Source organism: Pseudophryne corroboree, chromosome 8 (assembly GCF_028390025.1).
Source record: "Pseudophryne corroboree isolate aPseCor3 chromosome 8, aPseCor3.hap2, whole genome shotgun sequence".
Taxonomy (NCBI): Eukaryota; Metazoa; Chordata; class Amphibia; order Anura; family Myobatrachidae; genus Pseudophryne; species Pseudophryne corroboree.
In genome coordinates this window covers 241,638,115-241,663,171 of record NC_086451.1, presented here as the reverse complement: position 1 = coordinate 241,663,171, position 25,057 = coordinate 241,638,115, and the positions used below count along the sequence as shown (strand labels likewise).

The 25,057-nt window shown below is 42.9% G+C and overlaps 1 protein-coding gene across 2 annotated transcripts; it reads right to left on the bottom strand.

The window, feature by feature from the left end:
* Nucleotides 1-3,637: 3,637 nt before the first annotated feature.
* Nucleotides 3,638-16,548, bottom strand: GJB1 (gap junction protein beta 1). 2 transcript variants are annotated; one of them, XM_063937139.1, is made up of 2 exons: nucleotides 16,437-16,548; nucleotides 3,638-4,900 (listed from the first exon to the last, which is right to left on the bottom strand). In XM_063937139.1, the coding sequence occupies exon 2, from the start codon at nucleotides 4,886-4,888 to the stop codon at nucleotides 4,097-4,099; it is 792 nt and encodes a 263-aa protein (XP_063793209.1). In that variant the 5' UTR covers nucleotides 4,889-4,900; nucleotides 16,437-16,548; the 3' UTR covers nucleotides 3,638-4,096. The 2 variants fall into 2 exon arrangements, with proteins under 2 accessions (XP_063793209.1, XP_063793210.1); XM_063937140.1 differs by lacking the exon at nucleotides 16,437-16,548 and adding an exon at nucleotides 15,644-16,077.
* Nucleotides 16,549-25,057: the final 8,509 nt, after the last annotated feature.

The following is a 25,057-nucleotide window of genomic DNA, read 5'->3' as shown; positions in this document are numbered from 1 at the left end:
CACCTTTCCTACTGTACACTGTGCTACCACTGACCTTACTATAGACTGGTAATATAATAAGAGGTGTGAGTCTGCACTGGAGATAAATAAATAATTATAGGGAAATACATATAACCAATATGATTAAACTGTATTCTTAAATATTCGACAGTGTTCTATTGGTGGAGAGAAAAGACAAAAAAGTTTTTTTCCAGGAGCACTCTTGTATTTATTATTTTAAACAATCATGTAATTGATGAGATAATCAAAATATCCAATTATGCATCACAACAAGAGATATGTGTATATAAAATGTAACCTTTAATTAGGTAATTCAATAAAAAAAAAGAACAATCAAGAAGAGTTCTTTGATAAAGCTGAAAATTTCAAGTGGGACACTATCGCCCCTTGTACACACCTAAAGATCTAGGTATCGCGTGTACAAATGTGTAGTAAATAAGCCCTTTTAGATAGGTGAAAATATGACATGAGCATCATATAGAGACTCACAATGATTTTGTATCCCTCAATTCATATATGGGGGAGTCTCTGCTCCGCCAGGTAGCTGACTACTCCTCCTTTACATTGTTAATATGGCTGTTATACTGGTGAGGATATTTTTCTTGTGTACAAAAAGGCTTAAGATGAAGAATATGATACGAGAAAGACCAGTTGTGAATCTGCTGTTAACGTTAGACCTTGTGTCCATCAAATTTTGATGAATCCTACAACCCCTGGTATTCCCATGGGATCTCCTCCATGGTACTAGCCAGGCCCATCAATTTATTGCTTCCAAGATCGGACGAGATTGGGCAAATTCAAAGAGGTATGGTTGTAGGATATTGGTTTTACACAGAGAATCATTGATGAGAGTTCACGAATGAGAGCAGTTATGGAGTATTAGAATAAAATCTCGAAAATTGTGCAATAGTAAGTTGGAAGAGTAAGTATTAAATAGATAATGACCTCATCTATGACTAGCATAAGCAGAGGAGGGTGGAAATGAGCAAAGGTAGGATCTGTTTTCAGTGTTAGGCAGAGATGTGTCGCAAGTCCTCCAAATCGAACACCTACTCTGGATCACTGATGGAGAGTCCTGAAAAAGGTCATTGTATATCTTAATCCATTCTTAGTCGAAAGGCCAGTAAAGCCAATATTAGCCTCAAGATAAAAAAATATATATATATAAAAGGTCTGCACTCTGTAAGAGGTGCTTTTATTATCATTTCAGGAGGTCTCGAGTTGGTTCAAGTATTTATTCGTGTCCTAACCAGGGCAGTCAAGCAGGACATAGTGATCTACATAGATAGAACGCCTGACTCCATCATCCTCCCCTGGATTATGGAGTGATGCCCTGGTCGCTGTATTTAATAGAGAGGAGCGGATTCGGTTTTACTCGGATATACTTGGTTCTCAAAACGACATCTTATTGGCTCACAGATGTCACGTGTTTTGGTTAGCCAATCAGATGCCTTTTTGAAAACCGAGTAAATCCGAGTAAAACCGAATCCGCTCATCTCTAGTATTTAAGCATATAAAATTGGATTTGCAGGTACTATCTACCCACCAGAGTCCACGAATAATTACCTGGAAAGCCGGTCTTTGTTCTCTTGTGTAGTCCTCCCTTACCATGGCTGGTTTTGATAAAGCCAAATACATTACATGTTTGTTGAATCTAATAAGTATGTTGACCTGATGTGTTGCCGGTCTTGAAAAAGGTTCGTGATCGAACCGAAACGTCGGCTACAAGGCATTTAATGACAACAATAAACAACTGATTTCAAGTTCAGTGGACTGATTTCTATTTGCGAGAGTGTACCCTCCACTTCGTGGAATTGCTGCTATTTCGAGTGGACCAGACAATGGTCTATTGGGAGCACCTGCCATGCTGGATCTGATGAGATGAGAGTGCAGGATTTGCTTGGATATATATTTTATTATTTATATATATATATATATATATATGCTCAAGAGCAGAATGTGGGACCCCCAGGGCTATCAGTTTCACTATCCATGTCGACATTTAATGGGAATACCAGATTCTGAACTTGAGCATATATATATATATATATATATATATATATATTTTTTTTTTTTTTTACATTTTTATAAACAGGAAAGGGGATATGGGACACAAAATCAATAAAGATATACATACACTAAGGGGTGTAACTAGCATTTACAACTGTAATTAAGGAAAGAAACATAATAGGAACTCACTTCATGAAATGGATATACTGTATTATAAAAGGTTGGAGATATATATACATATTTGCATTTTTTGCTTCAGTACACAGGCACACATTTTTGTTTTACGCAACAACTGTTTATAGGAGGTGCACTGGCCAGTGCACACAACCATCTTAGCGACTACACCATAATTTTGAATCTGGAGCCATCTGCGAGCCAATCGGAGCTCATAGATCGACAGCCAATCATAATGTGGTAAAATGTGTAAGGGGCATTACTGTGTGTGTCATAATGTGTAAGTGGCATTACTGTGTTGCAAAATGTATAAGGGGCATTACTATGTGGCATAATGTATAGGGGCATTACTGTGTGGCATAATGTATAGGGGGCATTACTTAATGGCATATTGTGTTATAAGGGGCACTATTACTGTGTGGCATAATGTGTATAAGGAGTACTACTGTGTGACAGGATGTGAATGGACTCTACTGTGTGGTTTAACATAAATGGGCTCTACTGTGGTGTAACGTGAATAAGCGGCACTACTGTGTGATGTAACGTGAATAAGAGGCACTACTGTGTGTTGTAACATCAATAAGAGGCACTACTGTAATGTAACGTGAATAAAGAGGAGGGGGGGTAGGCTTAAGTTTTGCCTAGGGTGCTGAGAAACCTTGCACCGGCCCTGTACATATGGGAGGGTGCAAATGTATTGTTTATAGGGAGGCACCAAACACACTAGCACCAGCCCTTATCAGGCCATTTGTCAGGAATAATGACCTATGTTATGCTGTCCAGTTCATGTATGAGTGGTTTGAAAGGAAATTTTTTAGAAAAAGTATAGACCCACCAATATAAAGTCACACCTGCTATTTTGCATAACAGTATGTAGTGTTTACTTGCACTACGCCTACTAGATGTGTCACTGTTGGTGGCTTCAGATTAGATTTGTTTTTCCCCTGCTCTTTTTTTTAGCCTATTGATCGTTGAACAAAAATGACAAAAATACAACAAAAACTACCGTACACACCCAACAGTAACTGTGTAATATGGTAAAGCTTTGCTGTTTCTTTTCATTGATTTCATTGGGTATGGCTATTATATTCTAGAAGGAGCTAGACTATGGGTCTTCAAACTTGGCCCTCTAGCTGCTGTGGAACTACACATCCTAACACGCCCTGCCTTATTAGCAAAACTGTGGCAGGTCATGATGGGATGTGTAGTTCCACAACAGCTGGAGGGCCAAGGTTGAAGACCCATGTACTAGACAAATGATAAGTACAGTAGAGTCTGATTGGTTGCTATGGGCAACACCTCCACATTTGGAAACCTGCACTTTAGTAAATATTCCCCTTTGTGCTCCAAAATATCATATTATTACATTTGTGATGTGAATAGTGATTGTATATAAATAGGCAGATATCAATATAACTTGATACTAAGAAAATGCACCTAAAATATACACAAATGGTTTTAAGAATTTAATATGAAGTCTTAAAATAATTCGTATACATATTAAAACAATCTCAAATCTATAACAGTACAAATCCAGCCCTTTCCCTCCCACTTCTACTTTCATTCCCTGCAGAAAAATTACCCCTTCCCCTTGTTATTTAAAAATACTGCAAGAAGCGCCAGTTCAGAGTTTGCCATTGATCACTGCTGAGCATTAAATAGGATGTAGCAGTGACAGTACAGGCAAATTTGGTGTAAAGGACCCAATATGCATTTGCCAACAATAACATGGCAATTCGGTCATAGTCACTGTATCTTGTGCAAATATTGCAGCTTTAAATTATTTTCTTGGCCATGACAGTCTATACATCTTGTAAATCTTGTAACCAACCCCATATCTGATCATTTCTTCTCCACTCAGGTACTTGGTCTCATTACAGTCCCACGTCATAGGTGCCTGGTTATCATGTTCCTAGGATGTTGCACAGCGTTCTTTCTCTTGGCCTGCTGCGGCCTGCTTCCTAAGACTCTCTCCTGTTAGCAATGTGTTCATCTCATTCTGCCGATGCTCGTGTCCATGGTATGAGTCCTTATGCTTCTGACGTCTGCGGGTACAGGCCTTCCCAATGAGAAAGAAGACTTCAGCTACATTTAGTACAATGCAGATTCCTGAAGCACTGAGCATGAATACTGTAAAGATGGTTTTCTCTGTAGGACGAGAAATAAAACAATCCACTGTGTTAGGGCAGGGGTAAGCATCACACTTGACAAGCCGTATCATGGCATAACCAGGGTAGATGAGGTAGAAGATATACATGAAAGCTGCTTCAAAGATGATCCTGAAAATCACACTTAGTGTATATGTCCACCACAGTGTGCCCGAGATCCGGATTTTCTGCTTCTTAACCTCTGCTAGCTCCTTAGGATCATCATGGCCAGAAAGTCGTAAATTTCTCTTCTCTTGGTGCTGCTGATGAGCCACATGCATGGCCACAAGAAGGGCAGGTGTAGACACAATAATGAGCTGTAGGGCCCACAGGCGAATGTGTGAGATTGGGAAGAAGTGGTCATAACAAACGCTGTTACATCCAGGCTGCTGTGTATTGCAGGTAAATTGCGCTCTCTCATCCCCCCATACACTTTCTGCAGCCACTACAAGCACCATTATACGGAAGATGAAGACCACAGAGAGCCATATCCGCCCGATACCTGTGGAGTAGCGATTCACACCACTCAAAATGCCATATAATCCCGCCCAGTTCATTGCGTATCAGATCTGTGGACAAAAAGGAAGATGGACGTGAATACATTTAGGAACTGACATCGTAGAATTTTTGTTGCTCATCACTAAGTAAATAGCTGTTGCATTTTAATTGCTACTAAAGCTAAAACAAGTGTGCTCAAAATCATAAAACATATATTTCAAAGGTATATGTAAAACTTCCAATACATTAACATCAATTAAGATATATAGATATAAGATAATTTAGACCTGATCGCAGCAGCAAAATTAGGGCAAAACCATGTGCAATGCAGGGGGGGGGGCAGATATAACGTGCAGAGAGAGTTAGATTTGGCGATCAGGTCTGAATTAGGCCCATAGACAGTATATAAGTAAATCAATTACTGTATGTATTAATAGAAAAGTATGCCAGAGAGAAAATCTCCTAAGAATGTCAGCTAAAGCTGGTGGACTAGAGACAACAAGATAGCAGACATTACTAGTGTTGGCCTTACGTTTATATGTATATATATATATATATATGTATATATATATGTATATATGTATATATATATATATATATATATATAATTTTTTTATTAGATCATAATAATTGTAGTCTAGTTATATGTTTGCTGTAGAAGATGAAAGATAAATAATAATAATTGTATTAATATACTGTAGCGCTCTTTTTCCAATAAGACTCAAAGTGCTTATAAGGGTCTGATTGTGTGTCAGATGCGGCTGCAAAAACGTATCTGCCTCTACAAGGTCCTTCCCTGTTGTAAATTGCCTGAATGTGCGAGGACTTAGACGCTCACTGTATATACAAAGCTGGGATGCATGTGCATATGCCATTACTGCTGCGCCCAACTCAGAATCAGGTCCATAGAGAAATGCCTGGTATATTATTATAAACAATTTATTAAAACAGTCATCAAAATGGTACCCTATTCATGTAGGTCACCAAACATTAGCGTAATACAAATATACAGTAAAAATTAGCAGCAGTATAAGTACAAGTATGGGATTATTTATTCATGATGCCTGCAGATCTCAGGATAATTGCTACTTTATTATTATTATTATTATTATTATTATTATGAAGAAGAAGAAGAAGAAGAAGAGAAGAAGAAGAAGAAGAAGAAGAAGAAGACTACTTTTGACACTTGCAGGAACATATGTAAAATCTATTAAAACCCATTTACGAATTGCCACTGTCTGACAATAAGCAGTGGTTCTATCAGCATATAGGGTTACAGAGGATAAAAATTATATTACAGTCTTAAGCAGCCATAATGTGTCAACAGTACCGCACAAGGGGTTAAACATAAAACCATTGCAAAATAACAAAGCATAATGTACAATATACAACAGCTAAACATAGCATAAGTACATTGCGTTAGTATAAAACATGGCTACATTATAATAATAACAACACAGATGGTATAAGTAACAGGGACAAGGGTAGGACATCTCAGTGATGCTGGAAGGAGCATGCAGTGGTGAGTCATGGAGGTGCGGGGAGTTATTTCATCACTCGAGGCTAATTGACATTTCTATATTTACTTTGTCAAATGGAATAGAGAATTTTTGAGGTTACAGGTTGCCAGATTTGATTATAGACATTCGTGAACTGTGTGCAATGGGATGTAGATATGTGACTGGCGGTCAGGAGACTGCCTGTCACATTACCTCCCCCTACATCCCACCCCCTCACAAATCCCGACGGTCGGCATGCCGACCAACAGGGACTATTCCCACTCGTGGGTGTCCACAACCACAAGTCGCCACGAGACCGCAGCGTGGCGAGCACAGCAAGCCCGCAAGGGGCTTGTTACGCTCGCCCCCGCCGGCAATATATATATTCAGGTGTGATATATGTTGCAGGTGTTGGTCATGTGACTGCCGGCATCCCGACCTTCAGAATGCCAACAGGGGATCGGGAAATTATTTTACCCCTCCCCTGTCCCCTAACCCACCTGTATATCAACACTGAATGAACCAGCCAACATATGGGTGAGTAAACAGTGATAATATTTAATAAAAAGTGTCTCTGACAGAAGTGTTTAAAGCATGGATATTGGTTGAATGTCTGACAAGGCAAGTGAGCGAGTTCCAAAGGAAGATGGCACAATAAGCAAAATCATGGAAGTGAGCATGGGAGAAGGTGACCAGGGTGAATTTGAGGTAGAGGCCACAAGAGGAACGGAGAGAATGGTAAGGAGTGGGGACAGAGATGAGGTTGAAGATTTAAGTGGGTAGAGTGGTTAAGAGCATTTAATGTTAGGGTAATAGGGAGACAGAGAAGTCTTGCCATATGGTGAGAGGAAAAATAGACAAGCACTAGCATTAAAGTTAGGTTGAAGTGAATAGAGCGTAGTGTGAGGGAGGCCAGATAGGAGTAAATTACACAGTACTCCAAGCGGGTGATAATGAGTGAAAGATTTGTTGGCCTAAAGGCTGGGAAGTGGTGAAAATGCCGCCAGTCGGGATCCCGGCGGTCACAATACCGACGCCGAAATCCCGACAGGTGGTGAAAAGCCGCCGCTGGAATACCGGCGACACAGGCTATTCTCCCTCTGTGGGTGTCCACAACACCAATAGCTGGAGAATATAACCTGTGGCAAGTGCAGCGAGACCGCTAAGGGGCTTTCTAGCGCTCACCCCGCTGCCGGCATTGTGGCGATGGGATCCCGCTGTCGGGATCATGACAGCCAGCACCCCATTCGCCAGTAATTCGTACGTATCCTGTGTGCCATCCAACTGTCCAACTAAAATGCAGCCCCACACACCAAACCAACTTTATCATCAGACCAGCCAACGTATTTCCAACTTGTAATGTCACAGAAGTAGGCGGACATTGTCTGCATACTGCTGCATTAATGGGTGGTTCCTAAAATAGACATTTTACTGTTTCCACATCAGCAAATATTCCAGATATCTACACCCCACAAAAAAGGTGCAGATTTATTTTATGGGGATTGTGAAGTGGACACTATTCTGACAAGCAGGTGCATAAACAGAAGTATAGTTTGTAATGTCCACATGGTCACTGCATGCTCTTGTCCCACTGTATAACTGCAAAACTGCCTACTGCACTACAGTAAATAGTACTAATATAAGTTGTCTGCATCTGCCTCCCTGCCACACGGTGCCACCTATACATGTGCACATATTCGTTCCTGGCTGTCACTGGACACAACTGCTTGTCAGTCTCCCAGCACTGTCACTATAAAGTATCAGTGATAAAATGGCTGGTGATAGAACGTTCAGGCTACTCCTGTGACACAATAGACACTGTACTGTTATACTACAGCATATGCTCTTCTGCCTGTAGTGTGACCGTACCTCTGCTGTTCCCGGGTCTCTGCCCACTCAGCAGTTGCTGCAGCTTGCTGTAATCATCTGAGGAACCCTTGGGTATGACAGTATTGCTAGGAGCCATGTTCCCCCTTCTGTTTCAGTATCAGTCCCCCGCAACCACCTCACCTTGTCTCACCCTTCGCTGCCTGTCCTGTGCTCCTTGTCAGTGGCATACAGATAGCAGCAATGCCACCTGAGGGAGAGGGACAGTAGGAGGATCCCCCCAACCGCACATCTGATAGCGTTGGCGGGTCATAGGAGTGCTGCAGAGGATAGGGCTTCCATCGCAGGAGATAGGAGGGGTTCCGTCTGCGTGGGGGGGCCTGCAACCAGAACGTGGTGATTAGGCCCCTGCAGCCGGATGATCTACAGTTTTACGCTCAGGGGTCGGAGATCCTGGTGAGTAGCCAGGATAGCAGACAACGAACGTCTGCTGTACTGGTGGAGTCCAGAGCAGAGTGCCCCTGATCCTCCTCCCAGCTCCCGCTCCACCACCAACAGAGATCCCATGGTGACGGGGCAGCCCATCAGCAGCAGTGCCAGATAAAGGTCCACCTGGGCCTGGAGCTGAAATTTATGAAGGGCCTATTGTTTACTGCCACAGGGTGTGTAACCATCACTGTGGGGGAGTGACTTCTGATGTAGGGGTGTGGTCTGTACTGTGGGGTATGGCTAGCATCATGGAGGGCATAGATAACGCCTACTGTCAACCACTTCAATTTCTTTCCCCACTCTGCTTATATGAAGTATGCACCACCTGTTATATTGTTGAGTACTAAATACATTTTAATTAAAGTACAAGGGGAGCAATAAATCACAGAGTGCGTGTATCAGAGTTGCAAGGTAGAGAACAGTTAAGCTGGGTACACATTGAGCATTATGTCATCTGATTCAGCAGATCAGACCGATATATCACTTAATTCGGCACATATTGGGCAATGTGTATTCCTGAAATACATGTGCCCACGGTCGCTAGCGACATGGTCAAGTTTGATGTGTATATCGCTAGTGTCACCATATATACTAATGAAGGACGGAACAGTGATCGTTCATCCTTCATTATCATCGCTCAATGTATACCCAGGTTCCGAGGAAGCAGCAGTGAAAGCGTTGCATGGTGATGATGTGGGGGGCGTCTATTACATGTAGACATCTGTTGCATTAGTGATCAGAGCTGCATCCTAGGATGCAGCATCTACCATTGGGCGGCCATGCAAGCCACCCATCGCATAGGCCAGGGAATCTCCGTCCAATGACAGAGATCCCTGACCTTTTCCCACTCTCTAACTGGCAGTGACACACCTCCGATTTCGACTTAGCACCCTCCGGTTCCATTTTTATATATATATATTTATATATTTATACATATATATACATACACACACTAGCAGGCGGCACTCACGAGTCTTGTAAGGAAGAATAAGTCAGACGGACAGCATCACAGTGTTCGACGTTTCAGTCGTGTTAAGACTTTTTTCAATAACTTGAAAACTTGGTTCTTGAAAAAAGTCTTAACACGACTGAAACGTCGAACACTGTGACGCTATCCGTCTGAGTTATTCTTCCTTACAAGACTTGTGAGTGCCGCCTGCTAGTGTGTACATGTTATGGAGTTTTTGGCTTCAATGAGAGCACCCGAGCAAATTACAGCCTGGTCAGTCATGCGAGTGCCGACATAATTGTTTGAGATATATATATATATAGAGAGAGAGAGAGATAAAGGCAGCACTCAGGAGTCTTTTTTGCTGCTTATACTTTAATGGCGTGCACCCAACATATGTTTTGGGCTATAAGCCATGTTGTCAGGGACTACACATGGGCTGCCATACCCGAGGAGGGCACCGCAGCTGTCTACAGATTTCCACCTTTGTGTGTGTATAATATATATATATATATATATATATCACCACCAAATGAATCGGATGGCGCTTAATTACATTCTATTAGACTAGCATTTTGTACAGAAAGTCAATTTATCTCCAAAAATATTTTTATTAAAAATGTGCTTAATTCAACACAAATAGATCAGCAAACCCTTTTTCACATACATATAATTTTGAACATAATTTTATGTCAGAAGATAGTAAAAGTGGGGTATTGCTCTTCACAACCCTCACATGTTTTGTCCTAAAAGGACTTCTTCAGAGGGGTGATCTGTACAGTTAAAAATGAAATGATCTCATTCATGCTGTGAACGGGTCCATTCGCAATTGAATATCCCAAAACAGAGTACTCAATTTTAGGTGAGCTTCTAACAGTCACTAATTTAAGTGTTTAAACTCCTGTGTAGTGATGTGTTTGGCTCCCAAAGTGTGAAACACATCACGACACCCATTGAGTGGGACTAGAACCTGTGGCAAGCGCAGTTTTCCACTGAGCCCGCAACATCGGCTTTCTGTGTCTGGGATCACGTCTTCTGGAGGCTGACCGCCGGGATCCCGGCCACCAGTAACACAGCCCCAACCGTCTCTCCCCGCAGCCTAACCCTAACCTCCCCCCTTGTTTCCTCCCCCCGAAGGCGCTTAACCCTAACAGTCTAACCCCACCGGGACACAGCCTATCCTTAAGCCTCCCTCCCGCAGCCTAAACCCACACCCCCCCCCCCCCATGGCTTACATGTTTAGCGCTGCGGTCTGTCCTCATTCGGGATTCCGCCTGTCGGTATGCAGAATAGGGTCGGTATTCTAAATAGGATCCTTACTGCACCCCATGCATACACTTCCTTAGTGAAGTTGATGGTATGAGCAGCTAATGACACGATACGAGCTTAATTACATCATCATGGCCCCATCCCACTTTACAATGCTGGAAATCTCTACATTGTATAGCAGGTGGTGGGACCATGATAACACGTTCACGCCATCATGCCCCCTCTCTGTCCACTTCTGCTGCCCCATGCACCTTGCCTCAATAACCTGGCTGCCCCCAGCAGTCACCAGTATGCACTAACCTGTGAATATCTTATTTGTTAATCTAGGCAATGTTCAGTTCACCTCACTCCCCTCCTGCTGCTGGCAGCTCTGCCTCGAGTCTTTGGTTCTTCAAGCAGCTTTCCCATTTGCTCAAATTCCAGCACCTACTGTAGCTGGCATCCTCTCAGTTGCTGAGGTAGGGTTGAATGGGCGGGGATTTGGTAGTGGGGGGCGGGGCTTTGGGCGCCCGTTGTGATGGGTGGAGGTTTGGGGCAGTAATAGCTGGGACGGGGCTTTGAGCAGACAAAACTAATGGGCGGAGCTTTGAGTAGCTGGGGGCGGGGCTTTGGGTGGCTATGACGGGGCTTCGAGCAACCAGAGTGGAGTGGGCAAAGATTTAGCAGTGCAGGGGAAATGGGTGAGTCACCTGGGGGTGGGCTTTGAGCAGGCAAAGACTGGGCAGGGTTTCTGTCAGTCAACCTCAGGTATATGTTTGCAGTTTCCTATTGGGCACCCGGCATGGAGCTTTTCTTTTTTCTTTGAATGGCCATGGGTGAATGGGCTGGAGTTCTTTTGATGGTCACTTGTGGTGACAGGAAAAAATGTCTTTCATCTCAGTCTGCTGTGGATCCTGTGGGCCTATTTTCACTGGGGGCTTGGAGCTGCAGCTCCAACTGCCCTATTGTTAATCCGGCCCTGATCAGCAGTGATGGCCTGCCACAGCTGACCCTGACCCTGCTCTCTCTCCACCAATGCTGACAACTGGGCTCCTGGCTGGCAGGGGCAGCCCGGCAGTGATGTTCACGAGGATGGTGACAAAAGTAGTCGGTCACTGTGGACAGTATTTGCCTACTTATCATTCAGTTGGGGCAAAGTTCACCCTACACTTGAATGATTAGTTGGGATAAATTAAATGTTTGATTTTCCCAACTAGTTGGACCGACCGTTTTTAGACTTTTTTTTCGCATGTGAGAGCAAATGGCTGATTATTGTTTGCTCCCGCACATTGCCAGATTATCATTCCAACCAGCCAACTAGTTGGCCAATTGGAATGATATTGTTCTGATGTATGGCCAGCATAAGACAAGGCCAGATTCAGGAGATATTGAGAAGGTGGAAATGCCAGAATTGAGCCTGAATATTGGAAGGAAAGAGCGAGTCAAGGATGACACCCAGGAAGCTGACAGAGAGAGAGAGAGAGGGATTGAGAGACTATGCAAGGGGACAAAACAAAGAGTTAGGTCCTAGGTTTGTTAAGTTCCAGAAAATCATTGGGTATTTCAGGTGGGGATGGAAGAAAGACAGAGATGAATGGCGTGAGAGAGGATGGGGCAGAGCAGTAGATATGAGTGTCATCAGTGTATAGATGGTATTGGAGCATGAAAGCAATAGTGATATCTTCAAGTGAGGATGTGTAAAAGGTGAAGAGAAGGGAACCAAGAATAGACCCTAGTGGGACTCTGACAGAGGGAGGACTAAATTGCAGAGACTGAAAGAGTGGAGGGTTTGAAAGAGATTCTGGGCGGGATGCATGAAAGCTTTTTTTGTAGTCAAACCTCCAAAAATTATATTTTCTGAGGTTTGACCACTTTTCGCAAATGCACCAAGCTCCAGAATGCAATGCATTCTGGAGCTTGGACCCGATGGGTAATGCTGTCTTTAGGGGGTGTTACCCAATAGAAGCCTATGGGCTTCTATTTGCACTCTGCTCTGAAAGGGATCCAATCGCAGATGGATTCCCAGAACCGGAAGTCTCCACACCGCAAAGGACAGCTCTCATCGGGAGCAGAGGCAGAACTCTGGGAGGCAACGGAGTCAGCTGCCGCCGGGCTCCTGCTTTGAAGGGGGGCACCTCTCCTCCTGTTCCATGTGTTCAGCTACATTAATCAATTAAGTTAATTGGCAGCAGCCGGTACCTTTTCCGTAGCTGACTTCCCCACTAGTCACTACACCTTACAAATCACACCCTCTTTATTATAGATACACAGGAAGCAGACACCTTACTGATGAAGCTATTTGCTCCTATAATGGAAATCTGAGAATTCTAACTATGGGCCTAATTCTGAGTTGATCGCAGAAGCAAATTTATTAGCAGTTGGGCAAAACCAGGGGCATATATAACATGTGCAGAGAGAGTTAGATTTGGGTGGGGTGTGTTCAAACTGAAATCTAAATTGCAGTGTAAAAATAAAGCAGCCAGTATTTACCCTGCACAGAAACAAAATAACCCACCCAAACCTAACTCTCTCTGCACATGTTATATCTGCCCCCCATGCAGTGCACATGGTTTTGCCAATTGCTAACAAGCTTACTGCTGCGATCAACTCAGAATTACCCCCTATATGAAGTTATTTCTCTGACAATTACAAGTAACTTCATATAGTTAGAATTCTCATACTTCCTATGCAATAGCAGATATCTCCATCAGTAAGGTGCATGCTTCCAGTGTAATAGGTAGTGGGTTCTAATCCTGGGTATGACACTTGTAAAATAATTGTCAGAGAAATGATCAGCATTGTGAGTGACTGAGCAGATCTATGTAGTGTGTGGCTGGACCCCTACAAATATCTGCCTAGTTGCAACGGTTTTGTAGTAGCTTCATATAGTTAGAATCTGCAGGCTTGCTATGTAGGAGCAAATAAATATATATATTTATAGGGGGGGCACCAATATTTTTCTTGCCTCCGGGCAACTGGGACAAACTTACGCCACTGATTGGGAGAGCTGTCCTTTGCTAAATGCTCATGCATATGGCGTTAACAAACGCAGATATGTATGCGGTAGGTGGCATTCAAAATGCAATGCTTGATGCATCCCATCCACTATGTGTTAAAAAAGCATAGTCATGCAGTTTACGCAATTCAACACTTGCACATAGTATGAGTATTTCCAGATTAGCCTCCATAATGATGTCTGTGTACAGGAGGAACAATAGATTCGGTGCAAGCTAAAATGAAAACCTGCTCCTGATTGCAAGAATGCCACAGCCATCCACTCAGAGGTCAGCTATTATTTCTATATTGAGTTAGATGATCTCTGGCCAAGAAGATGACCAGTAGAGGGCTGTCCTGCTTTATGGGCACTGTCTCTCCTGTAAATGCATTAATTATATAGTTGTGAATTTAGTAACAATTTCATAGAAATCAACTTGCATTTATTTTTGGGCTTTTGTGAGCAATTATTTTGTTAACACATACCTCTAAGATAGGAGTCAGTGAAATATGCATTATTACATAGCTTTAAGGTAAAAGTGAATAAAGTATAATAGTTCTGTTTTTCTGTCTGAGTAATGCTTTAGACTGAAGACTGTTTCTACATTGCTATGATCTAGCTATCATCACTGCAGTATATCATCCTTTGTTTTTCAAGCTGTATTTTTGACTAATTAGCTAATTTGTTATCAATATTTTGGGCAGTCAAGGGATTTTGCCAGATTGAGATGCTACAAAACCTGGGAAACAATGACATTGCATTTTACCTTTGAAGCATTGATTACACTACCAAGTATATAAACATATAAAAATACATTTTGACATGGAACACAAACTTGTAAATTACATACATTATTAGTACTTACATATGCAATTTCTGTGCTACCTTATATACTAGGTAACAAGGTGACTTAGATCTTTATCACACATTTCAGTTTGCATAGAATAGTTTAATAGTAGACTTTGTATAAAATGATAAATCAGCACGCATACCACTTTCTCTATTTTTAGAATGAAACATCCATTTGATAGCTAACACAACAAAATCGACTTATAAAACACATTTTTTTTAGATTTTAATTAAAGCAGTATTGTTGTATTAATCTCTTCCTAATATATCTAACATCTCTAAATGAAAAACAACAACGACTGTACTGTGGAAAAAATAAGTATTGTAAGTTTAATATTTCTAGTTGTAAAGCAAAAATCAGCATGGAATTGATTACTTATGAGAGCACCACATACTGTACCTTTTGTAGATTGAACTGAGTAAACCCTCCCTAGCTGCTCACTTGCACTAACTACCGCCTTATGAAAACTTTAAAAATGTTCCAGAGTATACATTGTGACTAAGCATCCGGAATTGGTTTCTCATATACAGTAAGTGCACACTGACCAATACTAGTCTTTTTACTTGAAAATATGCCTGTGCTCTTATTGACCTTCCACCCCTTCCAACGACTATAAGCCTGTTCTCCCACCTCCTCAGCAAGGAATGAGGACTCTCAGGTTTTTTTTACTTGTTTTTGAATGTGTCACCAGGAGAAAACTTTGTTGAAAAGATGGTAAAATAGAATAATACCCAAAACAGAATAATATCATCAGTATTTCAAAAATATGCAATTGATATGAAAATGCTAGACACTAAACATTTTTTTAGGTAACCTGGTTATATATATATATATATATATAGAGAGAGAGAGAGAGAGAGAGAGAGAGAGAGAGAGAGAGAGAGAGAGAGGAAACTATGAACCCAACAACAGCACTGACTGATGCACTTGTTAGTGGCTATAGGTATTCGGCTTTACCTTCTCTTCCCTTGTTGTGTATGTTGCTTTCAGTGCTGAAAGGTCCGTCTGACACTCTCCCTGAATATTTGCGGTAAATCTGTCCTTCCTTTGTATTCTGTGTCACATTCCTTTTCTGGACAGTTGCCTTATTGTTACACTTTTGCTCTCTCACCTTCTGGCATTTATTCCTTTCTATCTCTCCTTCAGTTCTGCCCTCTCCTGTTACAGCCCTCTTACTTTTCTAACTAAGCTTTTTCTGCCTCTGTCACCTTTGTCTCTCGTAATACAAGCTGTCCCTCACTGCTGTCACATTTTCTCTAGTTCTCCCAGCTCTTGCTCCCCCTGTCACACTGCCTTCTGCTCTGACAGCACACAATGCCTCCTTTCTCGCTTTTCGGTAACATGTTACCATTCACTCTGCTCAGACTTCCGCCCACCGGACAGTCACAATGCGTCTTTTTCCCCGATGGGACAAGGGAATCATAAGCTAATTATTGCCCTCCCTCCACCCTTCTGTTTCTTAGTCAGCCCGCAATGCCTTTTCCAGGCTGATGATATCCGCTGTTTCTACTCCCCCTTATACATTTGCCTCTCATCCAACTTCATCTGACGAGAGTGACAATGACTTGGCTTCATTTCCCAGTGCGGATGTCAGACGAAGGAGTTGGGCAATGATGCCATCTGCCCGTGACACTGGTTGGGGTAACAACTTAGTTTTGACAATAAGAATACAGATATGTGCTGCGTCAAATCACAGAACTGACCCATTCCCAGAAAACTAAGCAGAGGCCGAAATACCTACATCTCTTACCTGGTTTCTGGTGCGTAAATGGATGATGAGACAATTCAGAGACACACTGTACCAGTAGGTAGCACTAAGGCACACAGCAAGTCTGCTTCCTCCTGTTCTGACTCTGCTTTGCTTTCTGGGACCTTTATACCCTGGGCTGTTAATTAAACCACTCATGCGCCAGATAACCCAGTGTACCACTATGTGTACACAGCTTAGTAAGGGGCGTGAGTTGTGTGTGTCACGCATCAATATCAGTATAAGACAGATAAAACAGCGAAGGTGATATCAGAGCATGTGTCTGACTTTATTTTACTATAGCAATGATCAAGATATTCAGACACACAAACATGGAAACATGAGCACAATTATGTGTGACGACCAACTTACAATCATTTCAGGCAGGAAAGGAAAATATACAGACACCAACTGTCTATCAGCAGGAGATACTGTAAGTGTAATCCACAATCTGCTTTACAGTGGCCCCGATTATTAAGTCTAAGGGGTCTATTTACTAAGCCTTGGATGGAGATAAAGTCACTGGAGATAAAGTACCAGCCAATCGGCTCGTGTCATTTTACAAACAGAGCCTGTGGCATAGCAGTTAGGAGGTGATTGGCTGGTACTTTGTCTCCAGCGACTTTATCTCCATCCAAGCCTTAGTACATAGCCCCCTAACTCCCCGCAAATTGCAGAAGGAGGTACTTATTATCGGAGCAATGCAGCATTGCTCCAGTGTGGGGATAGCTGCTCCGAAAAGCAGCTGTACCAGTGATCCGTAGCAATGCTACTTCCGTAGCCGGCTTATGTGTATGTGTGACTTGAAGTCATATATGGGCACAGCCGCTGGGCACACAGGGTCTGATTCAGGTGCCGACGTACAGTACTTACTTCCTAAGCAGCAAAGTACCAATGATCGTTACTGTGCACATGTGCGATACGGGTCTTGCATCGTAGGTAGAAGAACAGCTGTAGACGTCAAGTGATTGACAGTCTATAGCCATTTGCGGGTGAGGAGGGGTGTGTAGAATCCGTTTCGGGGGAGTGACAAAACCAGGTCTCTGTTGCAAGATGGAAATTACCTCGGCCTCTTAGTTGGAGCAGTGCCATATTGATCCTTGGACCCAGCCTCTAAAATGGGTGATCTTCAGTTTGGCGGCTGTCGGGATCCCGGCGCACAGTATACCAGCGCAGGAATCCCAACAGCCGGCATACCGACAATTTTTCTCCCTGTTGGGGGTCCACGACCCCCCTGGAGGGAGACTAGATAGCGTAGTACGCCACTGTGCCCGCAAGGGGCTTATTTGCGCTCGCCCTGCTGTTGGTATGCCGGCGGTCGGGATTCCGGCGCCGGTATGCTGGTCGCCGGGAGCCCGGCTGCCGGCATACTCTACTACACCCTCTAAAATGTCTCATGGATTTAAAAGTCACAAAATATATTGTAACAATGAATTATCTAGGATCACATATTTATATCTAATGTACAAGTAGCTACTCAATAGCCTTGGACGTATATAGCCTTTCTTTACATTTTGGTCATGTCTGTATTGGAAACAATTCTGCCTTAATTTAGTTCCATTAGAGTACGGTACTTAACCACTTGCCTGGCATAGTCGCATGTGATGCGACCGGAGCCAGGAGTATGTTATCTGGCCAGGTCGCATCACATGCAACCCACTGTCTCGCTGTGTCCCCTGTCTTGTATATTAGGAGATCCATTCTGCATCTCCTCTGGCTTCCTGTATGCTCAACATTGACACAGTGATCACCGACATTACTGACGGAATCGCACCCTGTGTGACCGGCATTCTGGAGCGCATGCACCGGGAATCAAAGTGTGGGGAGGGAAACTTAGTTCCCCCACCAGCACAATTTGTCTAATTTCTGCAAGTGCAGAGATTGGCTGCATCAGTCCCCCAGCACACGTTCTGCTGCTCTATGCATGTGGGAGGGGGAGGGGGGGGGGGGGGAGTATATGCCCATGGCGGTGTGTGTTGGGGGAGGGTGGGGGTCTATCATCATTGTGGGTAGGGGAGGAGTAAAATAAAGATAAATAATGCTAGAGGGGGAAGGGGAAAAAAAGCATTGGTCACATGGGAGGGCGGTGCAAAAAAGGGACTTTTTACATGGGGAAGGTTGTTAAACAAAATATGTTTTTTTTTTACTACTAAGGGCGTGTGTGTGTGTGTGGGGGGGGAACGACTGTTTTATTTGTACATAAGACTACGGGGGGGTCTATTGCCAATTGGGGTTGGGAAGTTATTTTAGAATGGGGGCCTAAGGACTCGGGGGGGGGGGGGGGGTATTTTTATTTTTTCAAAGAAATTATTTAAATATATTGTTAAAAATACTTTTTAAACTGTATTAAGTAATAAGTGAAAAACAGTTTCTGAGAATTTTGTGTGTGTGTGTGTGTGGGGGGGGAATTGACAATTAAGTGACTAAACAAAAACACTGTAAGGCAGATGCAGAGCTGGAAGTAAATAGGGCATCTCTATATGCACCCATACCTGCGCCTGTTATATATATGAACCTGGGGCCTGATTCAGATCTGATTGGAGGATGTATCGCTGTTGCTTACTTGGTAGAAGCAGCGATGCACAGATATGGTATTGCAGCAGGAGGTGTCTGATATAAGTAGACCCTGCCTGCATGCATGTGTGATCCAATGAGGCATCCTAGGATGCCACATTTGTTCACTTGCAACACCATCAGCCGGCTTAATAACTCCTAAGGTAATGCTAGATGGCTTCCACAGCTCCTACCAAGGGGCCAGGAAATGTACATCTTCCGACAGAGATCCTGGTCTCAGCACTCCCCCAAAATATAGGCGACACACACATGCCCCCATGTGGGGAAAAAAGGCCATAGCCACTTGCTCCCCATCACCACCTGCCAATCTCTTGACATCTACAGGGTAGTGTGTCTGATGCAAGACCCATACTGCACATGAGTCATCATCATTATCAGCATGCACCTGGAATTGCTCTATACTTAAAGATACACTACCAAAAAAAGTTATATTTTTGCTTACGCACAGATCTTCATACTCATCAACACACCTTCACTGAACGTTCACTGAACGTTGCCTATGTGACAATAATCCTTCAATTGTACGTGTACCAGGGATGTACAGTGAGGTAAATGGCTGGGGAGGCACTGGCTAGTACCAGATCCAGATTTACACATAATATATGAACCCAAGTATGATATGCCGGCGCTTGGGATCCCGGTGGTCAGAAGGCCGACACCATGATCCAGACAGTTGCAATACTGACACAGGTGAGTTGGGGCTGTTCTCCCCTCTCCCCTACCACCTAACTCTCCCTTACCACAGCCTAACATTAACCTCACCCTATAATGCCTAACCCTAGTTACTATGTTTACCTCCCTGGGGCAGTGCCTAAACTTAATACCCCTCCCCTTGTGCCTAACCCCCCACCCCACAGCCTATTCCCCCCACCACCACCACTCCCTGCAGCCTACTCATAACCTCCCTGGGGGGCGTCTAAACTCACCCCCGGCCCAAAACCTAAGGCAGAGGCTATACTTACATAGTTCAGGGTGCTGACTGTCGGGATTATGACAGCCGGGATCCCGACTGCCGGCAAATTAACTGCATCCCGGTTCATGTGGGCATTATACAAAGATGTAGTATATACTGTCTGTGGCAAAAGAGGATAAATGTACCAACTAGCGCCTCAACAAGGAACACTTCAATCAAGACAACAATGCGATGTCAATACATTCCTTTATGGTGAAGATCCTCCTGAATATCTTCCAATTCTTCTGACCGGAGAACTCTCACCATATGTGGAAAAACCAGAATATCATCATGTGTAGTACAACACAATTTTTAATCAGATGACATACACATATAACATAAAAGGATTCTATATATTCCCCAAGTGCAATGTGGACTAGTCTGATAGAACAATTACCAGAGTTTATTGAGAACTGGTGTGAAGCAGTTCTCAAAAGGCACGTTAGTTAAAAGTTACCAGATAGTCTCCCTGGGTGGACAGTCCGGGATGGCCCTCAGGCAAACGTAATTTCAGTCCAGTCCTTCACTTCAACATGGGGGTCCAGTGGATAGCCAACGCGTTTCAGCCCAAATGCTCTGGGTCTTTCTCAAGGCAGAATGAAAAAACATTGTCCAGATCCTGTTTATAAACCCCACAAATCCAATCAGAAAAGTTCATCTGTTGGTAACCAATCAACCAATCCTTAACCTCCATTCCCCTTTACTCTTGTATTATTGTGCAATCTCCATGTCAATCACATTTTGGCAACACCTCCGGAAGGTTTGGCCTGGCTAAAGGCGCATCACATGACTCCTGGACACGCGGGACCCGGGACCTGTGTTGCCGCCGTATCCTTGGCAACCAGAGCGCGTCACTACCGGAAGTCATCACCGGAAGTATCATGTTCTCACTGCACATGAACGAGGAGTGTTAGAGAAAGGCTTAAAATATGCCCCCACCACCTCTATTAATAAATTTGAAACCTTTATAGATATCCACAAATTTGCGCGTAAACTTTGCATTAAAAAGTTTTTCCTTACAAAAGATACCACTACAGATTCTGGTTCTATAGAACCTTCCACTAGAACACTGTTTAAACCAAAATCAATATTTTATCTGGCATTTGTTAAAGGAAACTTTATAGACACATTTTGTGAATTGGTCAAAGAAGATTTAAGGGATATTAGACCAACAGGTATAAAATTCAACCTGACCTATAAAGAAAGAGGGGCCCTTAAAGATTTAAGTATGAATTCAGAAATAACCATCAAACCCGCCGATAAGGGTGGGGGGGTGGTTGTGATGGATATGGGCTGGTATTTGAAACAAGTAGAGGAACATGTAGGGGATAGGAGCACTTATTAAAAACTCCGTTCAGACCCAACGGGAAGAATTTGTTCTGAATTACAAACCCTTGTAGATAAATATAAAGAACTGGGGGTCTTGGAAGAGAGGGAAGTTAAGTTCCTTTTATTCCCAATCCCACTATACCAGCACTATATCTGTTGCCCAAGGTGCACAAGAATGCTACGCACCCACCGGGCAGACCGATCGTATCAGGTATGGAGTCGGTCACGGCAAATCTGTCCGAATATATTGACTATTTGCTTCAGCCAATGGTGGTGGGGAATCCTTCACATTTGAAAGACAGTAAAGAGTTTTTGCAGTTTTTGTCCACTATTGAATGGGAGGATGACATGTTCATGGTGACAGCGGACGTGAAATCACTCTATTCAGTAATCGAACATGAGGAAGGAATAAGAGCTGTAACACAATATTTAAGACATAGCTCTTTAGAAGAACCTGTTCAAAATTTGATCATAGATGGAATCACTTTCATTTTACATAACAACTACTTTATTTTTAATGGGGATTTTTATATCCAGAAGGTTGGCACAGCCATGGGCACCAGATTCGCTCCAAGCTATGCCAGCATATTCATGGGACAGTGGGAGACGGAGTATGTTTGGAATAACAACCCGTTTGGAGCGAGTCTGGTGTCCTGGCGTCGCTACATAGACAATGTTTTTTTTATATGGAAGGGAGAAAGAGAAATTCTGGATAATTTTTGTTCTTTTTTGAATAAGAATTCATGGAATATAGATTTAACCTTTAACATTAATAAGGAGACAGTAGATTTTTTAGATATTACGGTGTCAATAGAGAACCAGAAAATTCATACCAAAACTTTTACTAAACAGACAGACTCCAGGACATATATAGGGTATGACAGTTGCCACCATATCAATTGGTTAAATTTAATTCCTCAAGGCCAGATGAAACGCCTGAAAAGAAACTGTACAGATGAGAAGACTTTTAATGTACAGGCTGAAGAACTCAGAATGAGATTCTAAAAGGATGGCTACAAAAAGGAGAAAATAGGACAAGCCTTAGAAAAAGTGAAAGAGATAGAGAGAAAGGACCTTTTGGAGATTAACCTTGAGAAAAAGCCCCAAAGTAAGAAATATGAGTGGGCTTTTATTACAGGTTTTAATTCTCAACATAGGATTTTAGAGAAATATTTTAGGAAAAATAGGAATATTTTAAGAAAAGATCCCATTTTAAAGGAGGTGATTCCAGAGAAACCGGTTTTTATCTATAGAAAGGCCCCTAACCTAAAAAATTCTTTGGTAAGGAGTTACCTTCCTCCCAAGAAACGAGACGGGAGAATTGCGACAAAGGGCTTCCACCGTTATGGCTCATGTATTGGATGTAGAGAGGTCAAGAGTGATGGCACTAAAAAATTAGATACGATCAATATAAATGGATACAATTTTAAATTGAAAGATTTTATCACTTGTAATATGAGTAATGTAATCTATTTTATTGAATGTTCTTGCCATCTTTTCTATATAGGGCGGACCTCTCGGGCTTTAGAGATACGAATAGGAGAGCACTGTAGGAATATAAAAAAGGGGTTAGAGACTCACGCCTTCTCTAATCATTTTAAAAAGAATCATAATTGTTCCACATCTGGGATTATAAAATTTGCTGCTATCAAAACTGTCAGATGCAATCCACGACAAAAGGACAGTGCCACCCTTCTAGCTAAAAGTGAAATGCAATTTATATATGATTTTAATACTCTCCATCCACGAGGTATTAATAATGATTTTGAGCTCAAGTGGTTCCTATGACTTTTAACCCTGAGTATGGTGCTTTTATGTTTAGAATGTTTTTACATATTTTTAACCCATTATGTGTATAAAATGTTTGTGCTATTTTTAGTATATTCAGGGCATTAGATGTTTTGTTTTGAACAAATCCTTTTGTTTTAAAGGACATATTGACACTCAAGAGTTGCTATGACAACCACCGGCCGGGAGGATGGCAGGGCGGAAGTGACGATACGGGCCCTTCATCCGTGGAGACCGATGGCCTGTGAAGACGCGCCTCGGCTGCCATGGAGACGTCATCTCCATAGGAACGATGGTTGGACACTTCCGGTGACGACTTCCGGTAGTGACACGCTCTGGTTGCCAAGGATACAGCGGCAACACAGGTCCCGGGTCCCGCGTGTCCAGGAGTCATGTGATGCGCCTTTAGCCGGGCCAAACCTTCCGGAGGTGTTGCTAAAATGTGATTGACATGGAGATTGCACAATAATACAAGAGTAAAGGGGAATGGAGGTTAAGGATTGGTTGATTGGTTACCAACAGGCGGAGGCATATTTTAAGCCTTTCTCTAACACTCCTCGTTCATGTGCAGTGAGAACATGATACTTCCGGTAGTGACGCGCTCTGGTTGCCAAGGATACGGCGGCAACACAGGTCCCGGGTCTCGCGTGTCCAGGAGTCATGTGATGCGCCTTTAGCCAGGCCAAACCTTCCGGAGGTGTTGCTAAAATGTGATTGACATGGAGATTGCACAATAATACAAGAGTAAAGGGGAATGGAGGTTAAGGATTGGTTGATTGGTTACCAACAGATGAACTTTGCTGATTGGATTTGTGGGGTTTATAAACAGGATCTGGACAATGTTTTTTCATTCTGCCTTGAGAAAGACCCAGAGCATTTGGGTTGAAACGCGTTGGCTATCCACTGGACCCCCATGTTGAAGTGAAGGACTGGACTGAAATTACGTTCGCCTGAGGGCCATCCCTGACTGTCCACCCAGGGAGACTATCTGATGACTTTTAACTAACGTGCCTTTTGAGAACTGCTTCACACCAGTTCTCAATAAACTCTGGTAATTGTTCTATCAGACTAGTCCACATTGCACTTGGGGAATATATAGAATCCTTTTATGTTATATGTGTATGTCATCTGATTAAAAATTGTGTTGTACTACACATGATGATATTCTGGTTTTTCCACATATGGTGAGAGTTCTCCGGTCAGAAGAATTGGAAGATATTCAGGAGGATCTTCACCATAAAGGAATGTATTGACATCGCATTGTTGTCTTGATTGAAGTGTTCCTTGTTGAGGCGCTAGTTGGTACATTTATCCTCTTTTGCCACAGACTTGTTCATTTTAAGTGTATAGGAGGGACACTTGTTTGGATATTGGTACCCATAAGCAGCCTTTGTGCGCAGCCTATTTATCACTCAATTTTTCTTAGTATATACTGTGTTGATCAGAGATGTGTGGAAAAGATAGGAGGGAAGGCACTGCCTCACCTGCCATAGACTTTTTACTCCAGAGTTTTGACTATGAAAATGATTAGAATAATATGGGTGGTATTCAATATTCATGTGACCGGCGGTCGGGAGACCGACAGTCACATGACCTCCTCCAGCATCCCGACCCCTCACTATTCCGATGGTCGGCCCAACAGGGACTATTTCCACTCGTGGGTGTCCACGACACCCATAGAGTGGGAATAGAACCCGTGGCAGGTCGCCACCGAGCCCGCAAGGGGCTTGTGCACTCGCCCCTCCCCGCCGGAATCCCGGCATCGGTATGCTGCCAGGATCCTGGCGTCGGTATGCTGTCCGCCGGTCAGCCATACTACACCCGAATAATATAAAGAAGATATTTCTAACATACTGTATTACATGTTTCTAACATATTATTTGTATTTTTTATATTTTATAAGTCAAAACTCTGCTGTATACGTTAATATAACAGGAAAGGCTCTGCCTCACCTGCCTCACGTGTATATGTGATTGAAATA

Bases quoted from the DNA above. Each gene is read 5' to 3' on its own strand.
- GJB1 (XM_063937139.1), bottom strand. From the start codon at position 4,888: ATGAACTGGGCGGGATTATATGGCATTTTGAGTGGTGTGAATCGCTAC.